The 19,909-nt window shown below is 35.0% G+C and overlaps 2 protein-coding genes across 2 annotated transcripts; both read left to right on the top strand.

The window, feature by feature from the left end:
• The first annotated feature begins 3,755 nt into the window (after nt 1-3,755).
• Nucleotides 3,756-5,890, top strand: LOC110644988 (protein PIN-LIKES 2). The gene is made up of 2 exons (XM_021797974.2): nt 3,756-3,967; nt 4,392-5,890. Exon 2 carries the CDS (start codon nt 4,433-4,435, stop codon nt 5,786-5,788), a length of 1,356 nt encoding a protein of 451 aa, XP_021653666.2. The 5' UTR covers nt 3,756-3,967; nt 4,392-4,432; the 3' UTR covers nt 5,789-5,890.
• A 4,624-nt stretch (nt 5,891-10,514) lies between these two features.
• Nucleotides 10,515-11,818, top strand: LOC110644997 (probable ribose-5-phosphate isomerase 2). Its single transcript, XM_021797980.2, has one exon. The coding sequence runs from the start codon at nt 10,766-10,768 to the stop codon at nt 11,564-11,566; it is 801 nt and encodes a 266-aa protein (XP_021653672.2). The 5' UTR covers nt 10,515-10,765; the 3' UTR covers nt 11,567-11,818.
• Nucleotides 11,819-19,909: the final 8,091 nt, after the last annotated feature.

Below are 19,909 nucleotides of genomic sequence, written 5' to 3'. Positions count from 1 at the left end.
AGTAAAAATTTAAAATTTTATATCCTAAATTGGACCGATCGAATTGAACCGGACCGGATCGGAATGATCAAATTGGACCGGCCATTTCTTTTTCTTCTTCCTTCCGCCCGAGCACCCGACACTTCCTCTCTCTATCCCGTTTTCTCTCTCCTCTCTCCTCCTCTCGCTACACCGCCGCCACCCCAGCCTTCCCAGCTTGCCAGCGCACCGCCCCAGCCTGTCCCCCTTGCCGGCCGTCGCTTGAGGTGCTGGGAAAATGCGCTCGAAGGCGTCCTCATATGCAGCGCGTTGTTTCGTCTTCCTAGGCCGATTTCGGTCGATCCAGTCACCAATCGGACCAGGTCTTGTGTCAAACCTCTTCTACACCTCGAGAGCTTTCCATAGACACCAAGAACACCAAAATCCATCGAGCGGTTTGCCCAATTTTTGTCTTAGAAGTTTTAGCCCATTTCGACTTTTAGGCTAAATTTCTCACAAACCGTAAACCCCACGAGAAAACCGAAAGTACCAGAGTACTCCACTCGTCGAGAGCTTCGCGGCAATCCAATTTTAAAATTTTTGACACCGTTTTTCGATGGGTCCCGCGAAAATTTGTAATGTTTTTCCGAGCACTAAATGAGCTTAGAAAATTTCCTAAAAATTATATACTAACCCCCGTGTTGTGGGCTTCATGGTACCTTCAATTCGCGAAAATTTAACGGTTGCCCGGGTTTGTAAATTTCGGGCTGGGCAGACAGGCTACTGAAAAAGTCTTGGAATTGGATTGAGATTTTGGCTACCCCACAGTTGTCAGACGTCTCGAGCATGTTCCCGAGGTCAGAATCGGCATAGGTAAACCCGAACCTTACTTTTTCTTAATTATCGAGTGCTTGAATTGGATTAAAAATTCATAAAATATTTGTGGTAGCTTAGAAAATTATAATTCATTTTGCATTAGCTTAGTAATAATGCTAATGACCGCAGGGCAAAGTTTTAGAATTTTTAAAGCTCATTTGGGTAGTTTTTGCAAAAGAGTTAATTATAAGGATTAAACTATAATTTTCCATATTATGATTGTTGACTGTTTGGATGGGCCCAGGAAGGGCTGTGTGATGTGATTGAGTTGTGGGTGTATGGTTTGTGGATATAGAAGTGCGTTTCAAGCCCTTTTGCAGGTTGGGTAGGTCCTAGGTATAGGGAAGACTCTGCCAGATTTTCGGCACGACTTAGGACATCTTTAGTCTTTTCTTAGTTTGTATTTAGTCAAATGTATTAAATAATTATAATAAAATTATCAGGTGAGCCGGGACAACCTTCCTCCTCCGCCTAGTCGCCACAGTGACTTCGATTAAGTCTGTGAGTAAAATATGAATTTTAATTGTAATTTCGATATTACTATATGTTCAAGCATGCCCATACATCACTTATAAATATGTATCTATGTAGTTAAAAACTAGGCACATTTAATATTACATTCATAAATGTTGAAGTGCCATAGATGTTGTTTGTGGTAATTTGGAGCAGTGTGTGTGCGTGGCGTGTGTATGGTATGGACAGGACGGATAGACACGGCTTGAGAGACACTCGCTGAGACCCCGCATTTGGTTTATTAAGCGAAAGTCCGGCTTGAGAGACACTTGCTGGCAGAGGTTGGATAAAGAAGGGCTGTATAGGAAATCAGCTCCCATATATGTATTGTTTGATAGTGTTCGGTGTGTGAGTGCTCCAAATTGCCTTTTTGATGTGATTTGTATGAAATTTATGACGATATTGCATTTCACTCCACAGGGTGCATTAGCTTTAGATAGCTATAGAGATTATGGTTAAAATTGATATTTTACTCTCTGAGTCGAACGCTCACTCCTGTTCATCTATTTTTCCAGGCTATAGGAGGATTATTGTTGTGGCTAACTTGCTCTTTTTCTTCGCAGGTCTATTTATAGTATTTAATATAATTTTTACAATTGAATTAAATTTTAGACTCCGCATGTGTTAGAAACACTTATTTTATTTGGGCCTGTATTATAAAAGTTATGTTAGACCTATAAGATTATTAACTGTATGCATGATGAGGGAGTTAAGCTCCCATTTGAGTTATGACCTTTTTATTATGTGGAGGGTGAGCTGAGCTCCCAAATTTATTATATATTGTGTTTACAAGTCGGGCGAGTAAAAAACTCTTCGTTAAATGGTATATTTTATGGCCGGACTCTATCCAGTTGAATTCCTGAAATTAGGCCTAAATGGGCTTTAGAGTTGGGTCGAGGAATAGTTAGACTTACGATGGGCCTCGGGGGCTTTAGGCTGGCCCAAGTTCTAGTGTCGGTCCAGCCTATAGATTGGGTCATGACAGTATAAGTTGAGTGAATTATATTTCCTATTGAGTTGCCCAAATTATAGCTATACTCTATTCATTTATTTTCAAAATTAAACTTTCTTTTATTGGGCTTATATTATAAGCTTGGGAATAATTAGGCTTATTAAAAGTTTTTAGTTCCTTATATTAGCCTGAGGTTTAGTGCCAATTGTAGTTCACAAAATTGATAGAATTGAGTCGTAACATAATTTATATTTAATATATTAACCATCATCATTATTATTATTATTTCAATTTTTAATCAATTTTGAAGGTAATGTAAAATGTAATTGTGTAAACATAGATTATATAATTTCAAGTAAAATTAAAAAAATATAAATGAAACAGTAAGTTATTATAGTTAGAGAATGACATGATTGTAAATACGAAGAAAAACTAAAAGATAGACACACAGAAGGAGAGCTCCAAGCTCCAATGTATTTAAAATTGAATTATACATTTTTTAACAACTAAATATATAAATTCACATATAAACTTGAAATTTTTAATAGTATCCCAACTTTTATATTATGGTATTTAACTTTTATGGCTTTATTTTCATAATACATGAACACATGCACATGATAATATAATAAAATATTTAATATAATTTTTATTTTCTTTTACCTTTTAACTAATATATGTCTTTTTTTTTCTCCTTTAAATGAGGATGAATTAATATATAACTCATTTATTTATATAAAGTCAAATTAATTAACACAATTTTTTTAGCACTCTCTTTAAATTTAATAATATTTAATAAATAAAAATAAAAATTTAAAGTGTTATTAGACTTTTTAATGAAAATATAAGGAGCAATTTATATATTTTTCCATTTTTAAACAATTTATTAAAGAGAATGAAAAAATCTAAACGAGTATTTATTTATGAAAATATTATAATAAAATATAATATTATATATTTATATGTATGCCAATTTGATAAATTAAAATCACAATCTAATATAGAATTTAATTAATTTTTGAACATATATATTTTTATTTTTTTTTACCTTTGAATTTTGCAATTTTTCTTATTCCTAACCAAGAGAACAATCATTACTTTAGTACTGACAAACAGAAAATTATGGACTATATACATCTGCCCAGCACATCAATTATTATTATTATTTTTGACAAGCACCATCAATTGAGCAAAAATGACGTGCAGTACTCAACAACTTTGCATCCTATAAAAAAATAAAAATAAAAATGTCTAAATTATTTTTTAAAATAATAATATATTTTATATTAATGAATTTTTATTTAATAATATTTAAATCGTCGTTAAATTATAAAATCTTTTATTTAAAATTATAATAATAAAGAAAAATAACGTTTGATTTGGACCGTCTAAATGAAAGCTTAGAAAAAAGCCCAATAAATGATAGAAGAAAGACAATATTAAAATTCTAATAATGTGTTTGGGTTTGGATAGGATTAGGAGAAACGACCAAATAGCTTAATTTTTCTTTCTTTTTGCGGAGTCCTTGACCAGATTCTTTCGAGTGTAGAGGAAGATGTTAATGAGAATCTTTTCTTGCTAACTGCTGTAAAACGTAAACCTTTTCCTTAAATCTTGAATTCTCTTCCTTTCTCTGGAGTCGTCTCGATACAATTCTTTCTACGATCTGTAAGCTAGCTTTCTCTCTCCTTTAATTTTAGTTTTATTGAAATATTTTGTGGTCAAAAGATTTGTGTTATTGTCTGATGCCTTGTTTCAATAAAATTCTCGAAACCCATGTTTCATCTTCATTGATTTCGTTTGCAGGTAGAAATAATATGTGAATTTCATGTTATAGTCTTTTTCATTTTCCTTGAAAATCTGCGAAGAGCATGTTGTTTGTTTGATTTGGCTATAATTTTTTTTAGATGGATTTTTTTCATAGTGGTTAGCGGTACTTTTTGAAGCCCAAGTTGCATTCTCGGTGATTCTGCTATTTTGCTTGGCGATTAATCATATCCCTATTGTAGAAGTTCGAATTTCTTAAATGGGTTATTGAAATTAATTGTGTTCGTTTTGAAGTTTTTGTAAATCTTGTTTTTGTTTGTTGCAGGAAGAAATATTTTTCTTGATCTTTAAATATTTGAAGGGAAGATGTCTGGTTACATTAATGCTTTATATGAAAACAATATGAGGTCTAGTGGTGAAAATTTGTCAACTGCTATAGTGCCTTTGATGAAACTTCTCTCCCTTACAATTATAGGATTGATTCTTGCGCACCCAAAAACCCAAATCATCCCCAAAGCAACATTTAAGCTCCTAAGCAAGTTAGTTTTTGCTCTGTTCTTGCCCTGCCTGATCTTCACTGAGCTTGGTGAAAGCATTACACTTGAAAACTTTGTTCTTTGGTGGTTTATTCCTGTTAATGTACTGGTTAGTACAATTATTGGTTTCTTTCTTGGGCTATTAGTTGTTGCAATATGTCAGCCACCGCCACAGTTTAACAGATTCACCATTATCATGACTGCATTTGGCAACACTGGAAATCTTTCTCTAGCGATTGTTGGATCTGTCTGCCATACTAAAGATAGCCCATTCGGAGCTCATTGCCACTCAAGGGGAGTGGCTTATGTCTCTTTTGCACAATGGGTTGCTGTAATTCTGGTTTACACTCTTGTTTATCATATGATGGAACCACCGTTGGAGTATTATGAGATTGTTGAGGAAGGGTTCGAGATTGAGGAACAACAGCCAACTCCTGATGTCAGTAGACCTCTCCTTGTAGAAGCTGAATGGCCAGGCATTGAGGATAAAGAGACTGAACATGCCAAGACTCCTTTCATTGCTAGGATTTTTAATAGCATCTCAAGCGTTTCACAAACCAATTTTCCTGACATTGAGCTTGCTGGAGATAGTTCTGCAAACAGTCCTAGGTCCATTAGGTGTTTGGCTGAGCCAAGAGTTGTGAGGAGAATCCGAATTGTGGCAGAGCAAACACCCATAAGGCACATACTTCAACCTCCAACAATTGCTTCTTTATTAGCAATCATTGTTGGGATGGTGCCTCAGCTAAAAGCTTTTGTCTTTGGATATGATGCTCCGTTATCATTTATCACAGACAGTTTAGAGATTTTAGCTGGTGCTATGGTGCCTTCTGTTATGCTTATTCTTGGAGGCATGCTAGCAGAAGGACCAAATGAGTCTACACTTGGTCTTAGGACCACAATTGGCATGTCTGTAGCTAGGCTTTTGGTGCTTCCTCTGCTGGGAATTGGCGTTGTAGCGTTGGCAGATAAGCTGAATTTTCTTGTACAAGGCGATGCAATGTACAGATTCGTGCTCTTGTTACAGTACACAACACCAAGCGCCATTTTATTGGGAGCAATTGCCAGCCTGAGGGGTTATGCAGTGAAGGAGGCTTCTGCACTTCTCTTCTGGCAGCATGTCTTTGCTCTCTTCTCCCTTTCCTTGTATATTGTGATATACTTTAAATTACTTTCTTACATTTGAGAGTATCTTTGTGTTAGTAGTATGCTCTAGAGCATATCGTTTAGTACGTATCTCGTACATGTTTTATTAATAAAAGCCATTTTTACTTTTCCTTTTACATAATATATTTATGTGTAATAGAAAAGATCCATTGATATTTTGTTAGAAATTCTATTATTAAATTGTTAAGAATATCAGTGACAGTATTTATAATACAAAATATCATAAATTGATTCATAATCGAGGATACTTTATACATGACATAACTTATCTAGGAAGATTGCATTCATGTTTGTTCCCAACGTATTTATATGAGATATAAATAAGATGGAATGGTGAGTCTCATGCCATATAACAAATATGATAGGCACTTATGCATGATAAGTAGGTTGAACCAGTGACATTTATGACAAGCATATGGAGTTTACTCTTATCAATGTATTATCATAAATCATATCAGTGCATATAATTTTTAGACCTGAAATAGCACAGTTATCTTGTATATAGGTGGTTTGAGTTTGATATTGCTTTCATACTTGTAATGTGTATGTGTGTATGGGCATGTATTGACTCCTACTAGTTATATATGGAGGTAGGTGTTGATCAAGATGGAACCTATTACCTTAAGTAAATAGGGATAAAATCCTATGTTCATTTAATTGTTCTTTGATGTTTTAAGTTCCTGTCCAGGATAGATAAATTTAATCATAAAATAGTTTCTGATGAGAAAATATTGTTAATCAAGAACTGGAATTAAAAGAGAACATAATATTCATAGCAAATGAGGTTTGACATAAATCATGACTCCAGCTCCAATTGAGATCTTGTAACAGAGAGATTTTAATGCATGGTAACTTATGATTATAGGTTCATTTAAGGTAAAACTTATTACTGATTGGGTAGCTATGGTATGCTATGCTAGGTGTTAACCATAGTCTATGAGCTGCATAAAATGATTTAGAGAAATCATTTATGGTAAGAAAGAGTTCTGATGATATTAAGAGTTGATATCGTGTCTCATTACCAATTAGTGATGAGCCTAGTAAGTTACACATATACACAAGTAATCAGCAAATTAAATATGATTTAATTAATTAATTAAAGAGTTTAATTGATTAATTAAATAATTTTAGTTTGCAATTAGATTGCAAAAGTCCCTAGCATGGCTTAAAACCAAATCTAGGTTATTGGATGTATAGTATAAGTTAAATTTATATTTAAAGTGTTTAAATATGAATTTAATTATGAGAAATTAATTAATAGAGATTAATCAATTAATTTATATTTCATATAAATTGATTAGAAAAAGAGAAATAATTATTTTGAGTTGATAACTCAAAATTAAGACACAATGGTATTTTGGTCATTTCACAGGGTGACATGTGGCACTATGAGATAGTGACACATGGCACTATACATAAGCTTGCCAATTGTTTTTTAATCATGTAAGATGATCAAAGTCAATATTAAATTTTGGTTTGACACTTGGCACAATGTGATTGGGTCAATTAAACTAAGAACTAATCAGAAGGTGACATGTGGCAAGTGTTTTAAGCGGTGACCTAGCTATATAAGGGAAATGATGAAAAGAAAAATAATAAGGCTGTTGTTCTTCTTTGGTGCCGCCACCCAAAGGAGCCTCTCCCTCTCTTCTTCTTCATCTCTCATCAATTCAAAGAGAATTGTAAACATTCTCTTGAATTAAAATTGTTAGAAATTATTTCTAGTGTCCTGTATATATAAGTCAAAACCTGAATTTTCAATTGATTGAAAAGGCTTGAGAAGTTGTTCAAGGTGCTGCCATTGGTGATCTTGCATCTGGTGTCCTAGGTGCATCCCAAAGGTGCCAAACACAACTGCAGTGCATTAAAAAGTTAGTGCACTTGTTCTTGATCTAATCTAGGGTTCTAATGAATTAATCTGTTAATTCTAAAATTTTAAATCACAAATGTAAATCCAAAATCATATTAAAAGTATTTTAATATGCTGTTTATCGTTGAAATCAAATAGATAAAAATGAATATTGCATGATGCATGTGACTCTAGAAGAAAAAATTTTGAATTTAATGATCTAAATTTATATTTTTCATGCTTCCGTTCCTTCACTTTGTACTCTTACCATCTCAAAGTGTTTGTGAAGCTGTTTGGTGGAATCCACCAGGTTTGCCGTCCCCCTGTTCCTTGGAGTATCTCGTTTTAAAAGTTATGGATTTACTTGTTTGCTCTGTGTACTCTACTGGATAGTGGTGATGATAACGAATGGTGCCTCCTGCAAGTTGATTTGCAGAATCTAAATATGATACATATCTTGTAAAAACTTGAAATACTCGTTGGCACCATGTCCTGCCATCCTGGTAGTGATGGTCAACCATAAATAACTCACACATTTCTGCAATAATATTCTTTAGGCAATTGGATTAATTTGACTCGAAATGCATGCATTTCACAGCCTTTTCGATTCATGTGACATTTATATAAGCGTAAGAGAGTGCAAATATGCTTGTTTTTAATCAAGGCACTTGTTGGAAAGCTGGAAAGCTTCGATGGGTGTTTGGATGATTGTAAATCCATAGGAGATGCAATTGTGTTTGCTTATAAGAGGCCTAATGCAGTTATCTCGAAGATACCATCCATTCCAGATGGCCCATGATCACTCTTCGCTTAGCTTAAGGCGTTCAGCCCAATGTTACCTAGAATTGAAAGTAACATAAAAGAAAATCAATTAATCTGTATGATTTTCCCAAACAATATATTGCATGTGTTTTCCATACAAATCTTGTTTTCCAATAATCTATATTAGTCTAATATATCATTTTTTTAATCAACACTAATAATGCATATGATAAACCCTCTTAAAGTAACCTCTTTCTAGGCAAATATCCTAATTGAATGGGCAAGTGGTTCCTTCGTGGGTCAAACTCAAAATATCACGTGTATGATGACAATACTCATTTAAATCGTGTTTGTTTTTATTATAGGAATAGGGATGCAAGTGAAGAAAAGTCCTGAAATCCAAGTATGGGGAAACTTCTGAGAGGTTGCAAAAAAACTCAGAATCCAGTTAAGTGTGAAGCACGTCATGAACGAGAAAGGATGGTCAAGAGTCAAGATGGCTCGGATTTGACACGCCAATTTCCATTCAAAGCCCATCAAACTCCAAACTCTTCTCCGAGCCTGAGTTTGCTTGCTTTTTTTCAACATTCCGTTGCCATTTTAGTCCTCAGGTTAGTTAAGTCTTTTGTAAAGTCTCTCCATTTGTGATGTGAAGATCACGGTTTCGAGTTATCAGAGCATTGTTCTCTTGGCTATAACAGTGATTCTGATTTGGAAAAAAATGGAGGTCAGCTGTTGGTGGGGTTTGAACTAGTGGTTAGTATTTGTGCAAGGTCGTTGGTCCAGTTTAGCGCTGTAAGAGAAATGGCTGCATCAGTCTTCCTTAATGACAGCGTCTTTGCTCTTCCTCTCCATTCCTAGGGTTTATGGGTAGCAAAATGAACTGGGTTATCTGTGTATGGGTGGATTGTTGAGCTGGGCTTTGGACCTTCTTTCATTGTAATGTTTCTAGGCTCAAAGTTTGTAATTTGATAATACATAAATCTTTTTTTAAACGTATAAATATGAAATGTTCTGTACCTTTATTAGTTAATCTTTTGCAAAAGCTCAATTGATCGGAGGTGATCAACGGAGAAACTAAAAAAAAGAAAAGATTGAAAGGTTCGTAGATTCATATGATAAATAAAGACAGGACAGGACACCAATATCAAGAAACATGAACCATTGTAAGTGAGCAAGTAGTGGAGGAGCCAAACGTTTTGACTTGTCAATAACAAAATATTTCTTTTTAGCCAAAAGGAGAAAGACAAAAGTGAAGTAATAGCTTTGTACTAATAAAATGATGGGTGATTAAATTAAGTTTTGATATATAATAATCCAAATCTCAGCATAGGATGTATTAATTAGCAAAATGGTATTAAAATCAAAGAACAGTGATGGATGGAAGGTGACAAATTCATGTTCATTGATTGAGAATATGCGGAGAATCGCAATTTGTTTGGCACTTTGGGTCTTGAAATGAGGGAAGAGACCTTCTTTATGCTGCTTTTTGGTTTCTTTTCACATGGGCCTATCCTTCATGACAGATGAAGCCACCCGCCACCACCAATGATGTCATATCATATCATATCAACCCCGCCAAATCTTACAATTCTTAATTTGGATTCTTCCAAGACACCATCCCTCTCTCTTGTATTTTACTATTTTTTGGTATTTTAATTTCATGAATACATATGAAAAATTTTTCATACACCTTTATTTTTTTTATTTTAACATATTATTTTTTAAAATTTTCATTTTTAATTTATTTTACTCTTTTTTTTATAAATAATAGATATAAATTTTCAATTAATAAAAAATAATTAAATAAATTTTTAAATTTACTATTTTAATGACAAATTTGATAATTGTGAAAAAACAAAGTAACCTTAATTATATATGTTTAAAGAATTATATTTATTTTTATGAATTATGTTTGAAAAAATAATAAAATAAAGCATTATCTATGAAATATGTTTATTATATTATTTTTCAAATTTCTAGGTCATTATATTATTATTATTATTATTATTATTATTATTAATTAATTAATTAATTAATTAATTAAAAATTGGAAGGAATCTGCTTTCCCTACCGCGGGAAATGCGCAAGATTTTTTCCTTCCAATCAAAATTGCCATTCCTTTGGTTTCCTTTCCTTCCTGAGGACCACCGTCACACTTCCGTCCATCCCTTCCCTACCCGCTCCTCTATAAAACCACTACCTCATTTCTTCTTCTTCATCTTCCCCACGCACAAACCCTATCTCTTTCTAATCTCTACTCTCCACCACACATAAAACCCCATATGATATCTCATTAGCCTCTTTTTTAGATAACCTCAGTCCTTTTCTCCCCCTCTGCTTTCTTCTTTCTTTTTTCCTTGTTTTTATTTCAAAGCAAAGAAAATGGCTATTCCTTGTCTTCCTCTGTTTGGTTCAGAAAAGCTGTCCATGGAGGCAGGCCCATTGTCTCCTCTCTCATCACCACCCCAAGTTGTCCTCACCCAAGACGAGCTGAAAAAGATTGCTGCTTACAAAGCCGTCGAGTTCGTCCAGTCCGGCATGGTTCTTGGCCTCGGCACTGGCTCCACCGCCAAACACGCCGTCGACCGTATTGCTGATCTATTGCGCAAAGGCAAATTAAAGAACATTATTGGCATACCCACTTCCAAAAAGACGCACCAACAAGCTTTGTCTCTAGGTATTCCTTTATCCGATCTTGATTCCCACCCCATCGTCGATCTAGCAATCGACGGCGCAGATGAAGTGGACTCCGATCTCAATTTGGTCAAGGGCCGAGGTGGGTCTTTACTCAGGGAGAAAATGATTGAAAGTGCTTGCAAAAAGTTTGTAGTTATTGTAGACGAGTCTAAATTGGTATCCCATATTGGAGCCAATGGGGCGATGCCGGTTGAGATTGTGCCTTTCTGTTGGAAATTCACGCAAGAAAGGCTTCAACAGTTGTTCGACTACGCGAGTTGCATGGCCAAGTTGAGGACTAATAGCGGTGGAAATGGTGAGCCTTTTGTTACTGATAATGGGAACTATATTGTGGACTTATATTTTAAGAAGGATATTGGTGATTTAAGGGCTGCTAGCGATGCTATTCTGAGGCTAGCTGGGGTTGTGGAACATGGAATGTTTCTTGGTATGGCAACTACTGTAATTGTTGCAGGTGAGCTTGGGGTCACTATCAAGAACAAGTAGATTGACATGGGTATTTAACAATTACACAATTTTTTATGGGTTACCAGTCAAATTGGGAAAATTTTAACTGGTTGGTATTGTAACAGTATTGACATCAATTATGAGGAGATATTCTCCATTAGTTTTGGTCAGAAAATTTAGCAGGGAAGATTAGGAGCTTTTAGGATTCTGCTAGCGGCTGAATAATCATCTTATTGTGTATCAGCTGCCATCTTCTCTTCTTTTCAAAATAAAAACTACGCTTCTTCTTAATTGGGTTTATCTGTTTTACTTGATACATTTTGGCAAGTTTGAATTGACTGGATTAGACTTTGTTTCAATCGTATGGTCTATGTTCTATACGGTAACTGTAGCTCTGTTGATACCTTCATAATTTTGCAAATTAGCATTATGATGCTTGTTCACTCATTGGCTAGTACATGCTGGCCTAATTCTTATTTATGACCTCAATATCAAATAGCAGGATGGGGGAGTGAAGGTTGTGCACGCCGCGCGCCCACAACCCAATACACCACCACCACCCGCCCGCCCCACCCACCCCCACCCCACACCCCCTACCCCCCCCTCAAACCAAATCCAACGCGGTTTTCTTGTTTTGTCTTTTTTTCTTCCTCTTACTCTTAGTGTATTGCCTTCTTGTTAGTAGTTCTATTTAAACCCCAAAGGAGCTATTTTATTATTACAAGTATATAGCAGCCAGAGAACCTACATGACCCTCGTATCTTGTTGAATTCTGTGTCTTTGTAGGCCAATACATATTCCAGTCGATGTTGCCTATGTTAATTGAGCAATACCTGCATTTGAAATGCCCTCGTTTGGGATTTTTCTTTAGAAAAGATGGGAATTGGTTACATGTTGAGCATAGGTTGTCAATGATTGGATTGAATAGTGCCCGGATTCTGTTGTACTTTAATTCAAGTTATGTCATATTTGGTTGATAAATGATAGAAGTTAATTTGACACAAGTCATATTTATCACCTGATACTGAGCTTTCACTAGGTCCTTGAGAATGACTGTCAATAAAGCTTAATGAAATGTGCATCCTACTTGAGATAATTTTTCTCTATGGGGGTAATGGTGTCATTAGAAGAGAAACATTGAAATTTCAGGTTATAGAATCGAAACTTTATTTTGCATGTGTTTGTCAGTGTGAAATTGTCTAGTTCTTGAGGGGAGTTGTAAGGTGAAAGGCTGAAAAAGCAGGTACAGCAAGGTTACACAGGAATGGTAACAAGGACTTGATTAACACTGCAGATGTTTATAGAGAAATACTGAGTGAGGTTTAATTAAACATTATCTCGCTGTTGCTTGGAAAGCAAATCTGTGGCAGAGCTGGACATGAAATCTGCTGTTAAGCTCATGAATTTGATGTATAGACTTGCTGTTATGCAATTATCTAAGGACTGCTAGAATCCCACGAGGCCTTTTTCATTTTCTTAGCACTCATAAACTTATTGATAGCTTCTGAAGAAATCGAGTCATTTAGCTATCTTAATAGTGTTATTATTTTTTATCTTGTATTGATCTCTCTGGAATGTTCAACTTCCTCTGAAAAGAGCACATTATCGTCCCTTGTCTCATGGTTTGCAAGATGAGATTGCTTTCTTTTAAGTTTGCCCTTTGTGGTTTGTACACGTCTTCTTGTGTATTATGGTATGCAAACTGGGGGGATACTAGGCTGGAACTTTAAGGCTGTTTACTCATTTCAGATTAAGTTGGGGAATAACTTGTGCTTTTGTTGGAAAGATGACTGCAGATTTCTAAATTACAGAGGGGAGTGGTTGTAGGACTTTTGTCCTAAAGGTGGAAAGAAGGCACCGGGGAGCAGCATATATCCATCTGGCTTTACATTCCACCAAACAAATCTTAATGTTTTGGAGCTAGCCTTTTGCTGAAGGATTGAGCTTCTGTTGCTCTCAGCTGTATTGTTATTTGTCTCCTTAATAATTCTGTCATTTTTATTGTAATTTTGAAAATGTAAACACTATTGCACATTTTATCTGTGGGCTTCGATCATTTTGAGAAAATATCAGTTGGCCTAATATCAATCAGCAGCTCTAAGGGCTCTTTACAAAAGGGAATGGCGATTAATAATTTAACCAATAAATATGACAATATATGGAAATTTTATAAAATCTTTAAGTGAAAAAGAGGCGTCAATAAAAGCCTAATAAAAGCCTAAAGAGCTTTTTTGGTTGCAGATTTCTATGGTCGTTGACGTCTTGTGGTGGGCCTGCTAAGATTTACTCATCATTAAGATCTCATATTTCCATTGAGAAAAAACACCACCAGTTGTAAAGCCTGCAATTAGGCCCGCGTAAACTTTTGTGTTGGAATGTGATAAAAGGGAAGGTTGAATATTATATTAAAATAAATTAAATATTTTTATTGTAATTTATATATTAAATATTTTAATTATATCTAATATTTTTTTTAATACAATTATTATAAACTCAATTTTATATAAAAATGATTTCAATATTTTTTAGGTAAAATATTTTATATTGAGATTTGTTTATTTATTTATTTTTACTTATGTATTGAAATTAAAAATTATGAAATTTATTTTTATATAAAATTAATTTATATTAACCATACCCTCTTATTTTTAACTTTTTCCCTTATTCTTTTAGAAAATAAAAAGGATAGAGACGAGAGATACATTTAAGTATTTAACTACTAAATTATTATTATTATTATTATTATTATTATTATTATTATTATTATTATTATTATTGCATAGAATTAGTTTAGCTTTGAAGAAAGAACTTTTATTCGGAAAAGTCGATGTACATAAAATAACTTTAATTATAGTGGGACTTATATAAAATTTATCTTATTCAATAGTTATAATGAAATTATTGTACATTATTATAATTAATGGCTATAATGAAATTATTATACATACACAATTTCATTGTATAATTAGGGAATTTCCTGTGTTAATGTATATAACTATTCTACTCAACTAAGCCTTTATCCCAAAAATTTGGGGTCGGCTATATGGATTCGCTTTTTCCACTCTGAACGATTTTGGGTTAAATCCTCAGAAATGTGTAATGCTTCTAAGTCATGTTGTACTACTCTCCTCCAAGTCAATTTAGGTCTACCCCTTTTTTTCTTTCTATCCTCTAACCTAATGTGCTCTACTTGTCTAATTGGAGCCTCCGTATGTCTACGCTTCACATGACCAAACCACCTTAATCTCCCTTCTCTCAACTTATCTTCAATTGGCACCAATCCTACCTTTTCTCTAATACTTTCATTACGGACTTTATCTAGTCTAGTATGGCCACTCATCCACCTTAACATTCTCATCTCTGCAACTCTTATCTTAGATGCATACGACTCTTTCAGTGCCCAACACTCACTACCATATAACATAGCCGGTCGTATGGCTGTACGGTAAAATTTTCCTTTTAATTTATTGGAAATCTTACGATCACATAAAACTCCCGTGGCACGTCTCCACTTCAACCATCCGGCTTTAATCCTATGACTAACATCCTCCTCACATCCTCCATCTACTTGAAGGACTGAGCCTAGATATTTAAAGTGATTACTTTAGAATAGTACCACTCCATTCAAACTAACTCCTTCCCTATCACCAGTTTGGCCTTCACTGAACTTGCAATGCATGTATTCTGTTTTCGTTCTACTTAACTTAAAACCCTTTGACTCTAGAGTACTTCTCTAAAGTTCTAACTTCCTATTGACTCCTTCTCGTGTCTCATCTATCAGAACAATATCATCCGCCTAAGTAGTTTGCGCTTAGCCGGTCCCAAGCCCGGATAAAGGAAGAGGGTTGCGGTAGGTGACAACCAGCGTAAAAATTTCGTCACACCTTATGATATAATGTATATAACTATTAATAATTTTAATTTATATTTTTTTTTAATTTTAATATATAAAAATAATATAATTTTTTAAATTTTTTATTAATTATTTTAAATTTTATTTTTATTACTTTTATCTCTGAAAGTTTTTAATAAAAATTTTTATAATATAAATAATTAAAATCTAACTATATATAATATGAATATAAATATATGTAATTAATATATATTTGTAACACCTTAAATTTTTAAATAATTATTTTATATATAAATATTAATATTTTATTTTATTAAATATTTTGGAAATTTATTTGAAAATTTTTGAATTTTAAAAATCAGGTTTGATTTTCTTAAAATAATAAATTTTATTAATTTTTAAAAATTAATTTAAAGATCATGTGACAAATTTAAAAATATATTTGGATTCCATGAATTTTTTTGAGTTTTTTTGTAATTTTTTAAGAATTTTTTGGTCTCGTTTTTTATCTCAAGACATAGTAAAAAATTCAATTTTGGGTATTCTGAATTGAAACAGCCGAATCGAATAGGACAGGATCGGACTAGTTTCTCTTCTTTTTCTTCCTCCTTCTCCTACACTCCCTCCGTCCCTCCTCTCTCTCCCTTTTCTCTCTCCTCCTCCCTCCTTGCAGGCCATTGCCTCCCCTCCCCTCCCCTCTCCTCCCCTCCCCAGCCCGCCGGCGACCTCCTAGCCCCTTTCCTCGCCACCGACAGCCCTCCAGAGCGCCGGAAAACTAGCAAAAATCCTCCCCCTTCACTACGCAATGCTTCAATTTCTAAGGCCAAATCCGGCCAATCCAGTCACCAGTTAGACTGGGTCTTATCCCAAACATCTTCTACTCCTGAAGAGCTTTCCATAAGTACCAATATTACAAATTTTCATCAAGCGAATTGTCTAATCTTAGCTCGAGAAGTTTTAGCCCATTTTGACTAAATTTCTCTCAAAGCAGGAACCCCACCAAAATTTCGAGAGTATTGAAGTGCTTCACTCGACGAAAGCTTCGCGGCAATATAAATTTTAAAAATTTTTAATACCAAAAATCTAGTGTGTCCCACAAACTTTGCAGTTTTTTTTTTTGAGCTTATTTAATTTTAACCCCTGGTAGTATGGGCTTCGCGTAAGTACCTTCGTTTCGTAGAAATTTGACCGGCGCTCAGATCTACAATTCCGAGTCGGACAGACAGGCTGTTGGAGCCATTTCAGAAATGAATTAGAATTGTAGTCCTCCCCACCATTTATAGATGCCCTATACGCGTTTCAAGCATCGGAATTAGTATACGTAAACCCGAACCTTTTGTTTCTTCATTTACCTAGTGCCAGATTTAGAATAAAAATCCATAAAATATTCGTGGGTAGCTAGAAAATTATAATTCTTTTTGCATTAACATTATAATATTTTTAAGGACTGTGAAGCAAAATTTTAGAAATTTTAGAGCTCGTTTGAATGATTTTTTATAAATGTTGGTTTTAGGGACTAAAATATAATTTTTTAATTTTGTGAGTATTGCCTATTTTGGAGGGCTCAGGAGGGGCCATATGATGTTGATGGGATATGGATTGATGTGTATGATTTAAAAGTGTTATTTGAGCCCTTTTGCAAGTTAGGCAGGTCCTAGGTACATAAGAAACTCTATCGAATTTTTGGCAAAGCCTAGAATGTCTTTAACTCTTTCAAAGTTTTGTTTTAAGTAAATATTGATCAGTTTATAATGTAATTGTTTAGGTAAGCCGGGTCAGTCTTCCTTCTCTGCCCAGCTGTCGCAGTGACTTGTGAAGTACAGTGAGTAGATATTGATTTTACTAATAATTTTAATATTATTATGTATTCAAGGCATGTTTATGCATTACTTATAGATATATGTACATAGTTATTGGCTAGGCATGCCTTGTATTGCGTTTGTATTTAATGACATTGTTGTGGTTGTTGCTTTATGGCAATTTTGAGCTACGTGTGTGAGTTGGCATGCATGTAGTGTGTATATGGATATGGGCAGGACGGGCAGACATGACTGAAACTTGACTCGCTGGGTCCCGATCCTTATTATGGATAAGTCGAGGTAGGCACAACTTGCGTTGATCTTGCTGGTCTCCGCATTTGGATATTAAGAGAAAATCCGGCTTTGAGTTGATCTCGCTGGCATAGATTAGAACTAAAAGAGCTGTATAGGGGATCAGTTCCCATATATATCTATATGTGTGTGAGTATGGATTTGACACACGAGTGTGTGAGTGCTCCATATTACCTTTGGTGTGATTATGACTTGACTTGTTTGAATAGTATGAAGATGTTGCATTTCATTCTTAGGGATGCACTAGATTTAGATAGTCACAAAAATTATATGTAAAATCAATATCTTACTCTATGAGTCGAACGCTCACTCCTGTTTACCATTTTTTTCAGGCTATAGGAAGGCTTTTCTTTGTGACTTACTCATTTTATTTCTCACAGGTTTACTAGTCGCTGTATTTATATTTATGTTATGTTATTGATTTAAACTCTGTAACTCTACATGTGCTAGAAATATTTTATTGATTTGGGGCTATAAAAGATTATTAACTGAGGTTGTAAACTTAATATTATGCATGTATGGTTGAATGGGATGGACATATATTTTGGATGAGGGCATTGAGCTCCTATTTGATTAAACTGATTGATTGTAGGTTATGAGAGTGAGTTGAGCTTCCCATATATATATATATATATATATATATATATATATATATATATATATATATATATATATATATATATATATATATATAGGTCAGGCGAGCTAAAAAACTCTCCGTTAGATAGTCCAGTTTATAGCCAGACTTTGTCCGGTTGATTTCTTGAAAATGGGCTTGGATATGGGCTTTAAGATTGGGCTAGAGAATAGTTAGGCTTACTATGGGCTTTAGGGACCTTATGTTGACTCAAGTCCTAGAGTGGGTTCGGCCCAAAATTTGGGTCGTGACAAAGTTAGTATTAGAGCTTAGGCTCCAGATTAGTGGGAAATACATGTCTAAGGCCTTATAAAGAGTCTAGTTAGGAGTCACATGTGGGGTATAGGATCCATATTCGTCCTTGCACTATCATCCTTGCTTCTAGTTTTTGCTTCATGTACCTATGTGTGATTATGAGTTTGTAGAGATGCTTAGCATGCTATTTTGGATTTTTATGGACCAATATTGTTGAATTTCAGGATAATGCATAGAAGTGGAAGAGCTGTTACAGAGCTAGAATGGGAAGTACCGGATGAAATAGTGGCACAAGATGAGGCGCCTGCCCCAAGGAGATGGGGTGAGAAACTTAGAGCTGCTTAAGTAGAAGAGTAACAGCCACCAGTTCAGGAACAGTCTTTCATGGCCCAAGGTCCTATGGGTCAATGGCAGCTACTTTAACTGGTCTATAAAGGACCATTGATATGATGGTACAGTATATGGTTTACCCTCCACAATAGCAACAGCCCACAGTACAAAGAGTGAAACTGTATAAGCAGATTGTAAATTTCAAGAAATTGGTGTTGGGTTCTTATGACACTATGGATGATGCCTACCGGTTTCTAGATTCCTGCAAATAGGCAAGGATGGAGCTGTAGTTAACTGATAGGAGATTAATAGAATGTGTGCAGCATATATTGAGGCCCGTGCCTAGATAGTGGATGTCAGAGTATGTGCTTTTTCGCATTAAGGGGCTATCATGGACACAGTTTATTAAGCTGTTCATCAACAGATTTGTACCAGACAGTTTCAGAGATTAAAAGTAGTGGGTCTTTGAGGCCTTAAAATAAAATGGTAGGTCTGTAGATGAGTATGCTTCTGAATTTTTAGAGCTAAGTAGGTATGTCCTAACAGCAGTGGCTACAGAAAGTATGAAAGTGAAGAGGTTTTTGAAGGGGCTAGACAGGAAGTATGTAAACCTAACTATGTTATCAGATCAACCCTTTGATGTAGTAGTGGATAGAGCCAGGCAAATTGAAATAAGCTACATGAGAGATGATGGGAACAGAGCAAAGAAAAATAGGGCTGAAGGGTTATCCAATTTTCCACACATGCACACCATGGGTGGTAGCCAGAGCCACCACAGCAGAAGGATTAGAGGGAATAAGAAAGTAGGCCACAAACATAGAACCAGAGGATTCACGCTAAGTTATGATTCAAGCAGTGGTCAGAGTTCAGGCTACAGCAGTTCTAGATCTGGTTCAGGGTCCTCCTTGGCGCCATGCACATAATGTGGTAGATCACACCCAGTGCCTTGTTTGATGAGCTCTAGTGGATGCTTCAGATGTGGCCAACAGGGCCACTTTGCTAGGTAATGTCCCATGTTCAGTGAACACTTGATGAGGTCACAAGGTTCTATTGGTAATATGCCCCGTCAGATGCATCTTAGCACATCTAGCATGGCAAGCAGTCAGTACAGTGGCCAACAGGGCTGTGGACAGGGAGGACATGGATTTGGAGGTAAATTTGGAGGCATAAGTCAACTTTAGGTTTTTGCAGTTTAA

Source organism: Hevea brasiliensis, chromosome 17, assembly GCF_030052815.1.
Source record: "Hevea brasiliensis isolate MT/VB/25A 57/8 chromosome 17, ASM3005281v1, whole genome shotgun sequence".
Taxonomy (NCBI): Eukaryota; Viridiplantae; Streptophyta; class Magnoliopsida; order Malpighiales; family Euphorbiaceae; genus Hevea; species Hevea brasiliensis.
Note: the sequence above shows the minus strand (reverse complement) of the source record. Positions and strands in the feature narration are given on the sequence as shown.

Excerpts from the sequence above, each read along its gene's own strand:
- LOC110644988 (XM_021797974.2), top strand. The coding sequence starts at position 4,433 with ATGTCTGGTTACATTAATGCTTTATATGAAAACAATATGAGGTCTAGT.
- LOC110644997 (XM_021797980.2), top strand. The coding sequence starts at position 10,766 with ATGGCTATTCCTTGTCTTCCTCTGTTTGGTTCAGAAAAGCTGTCCATG.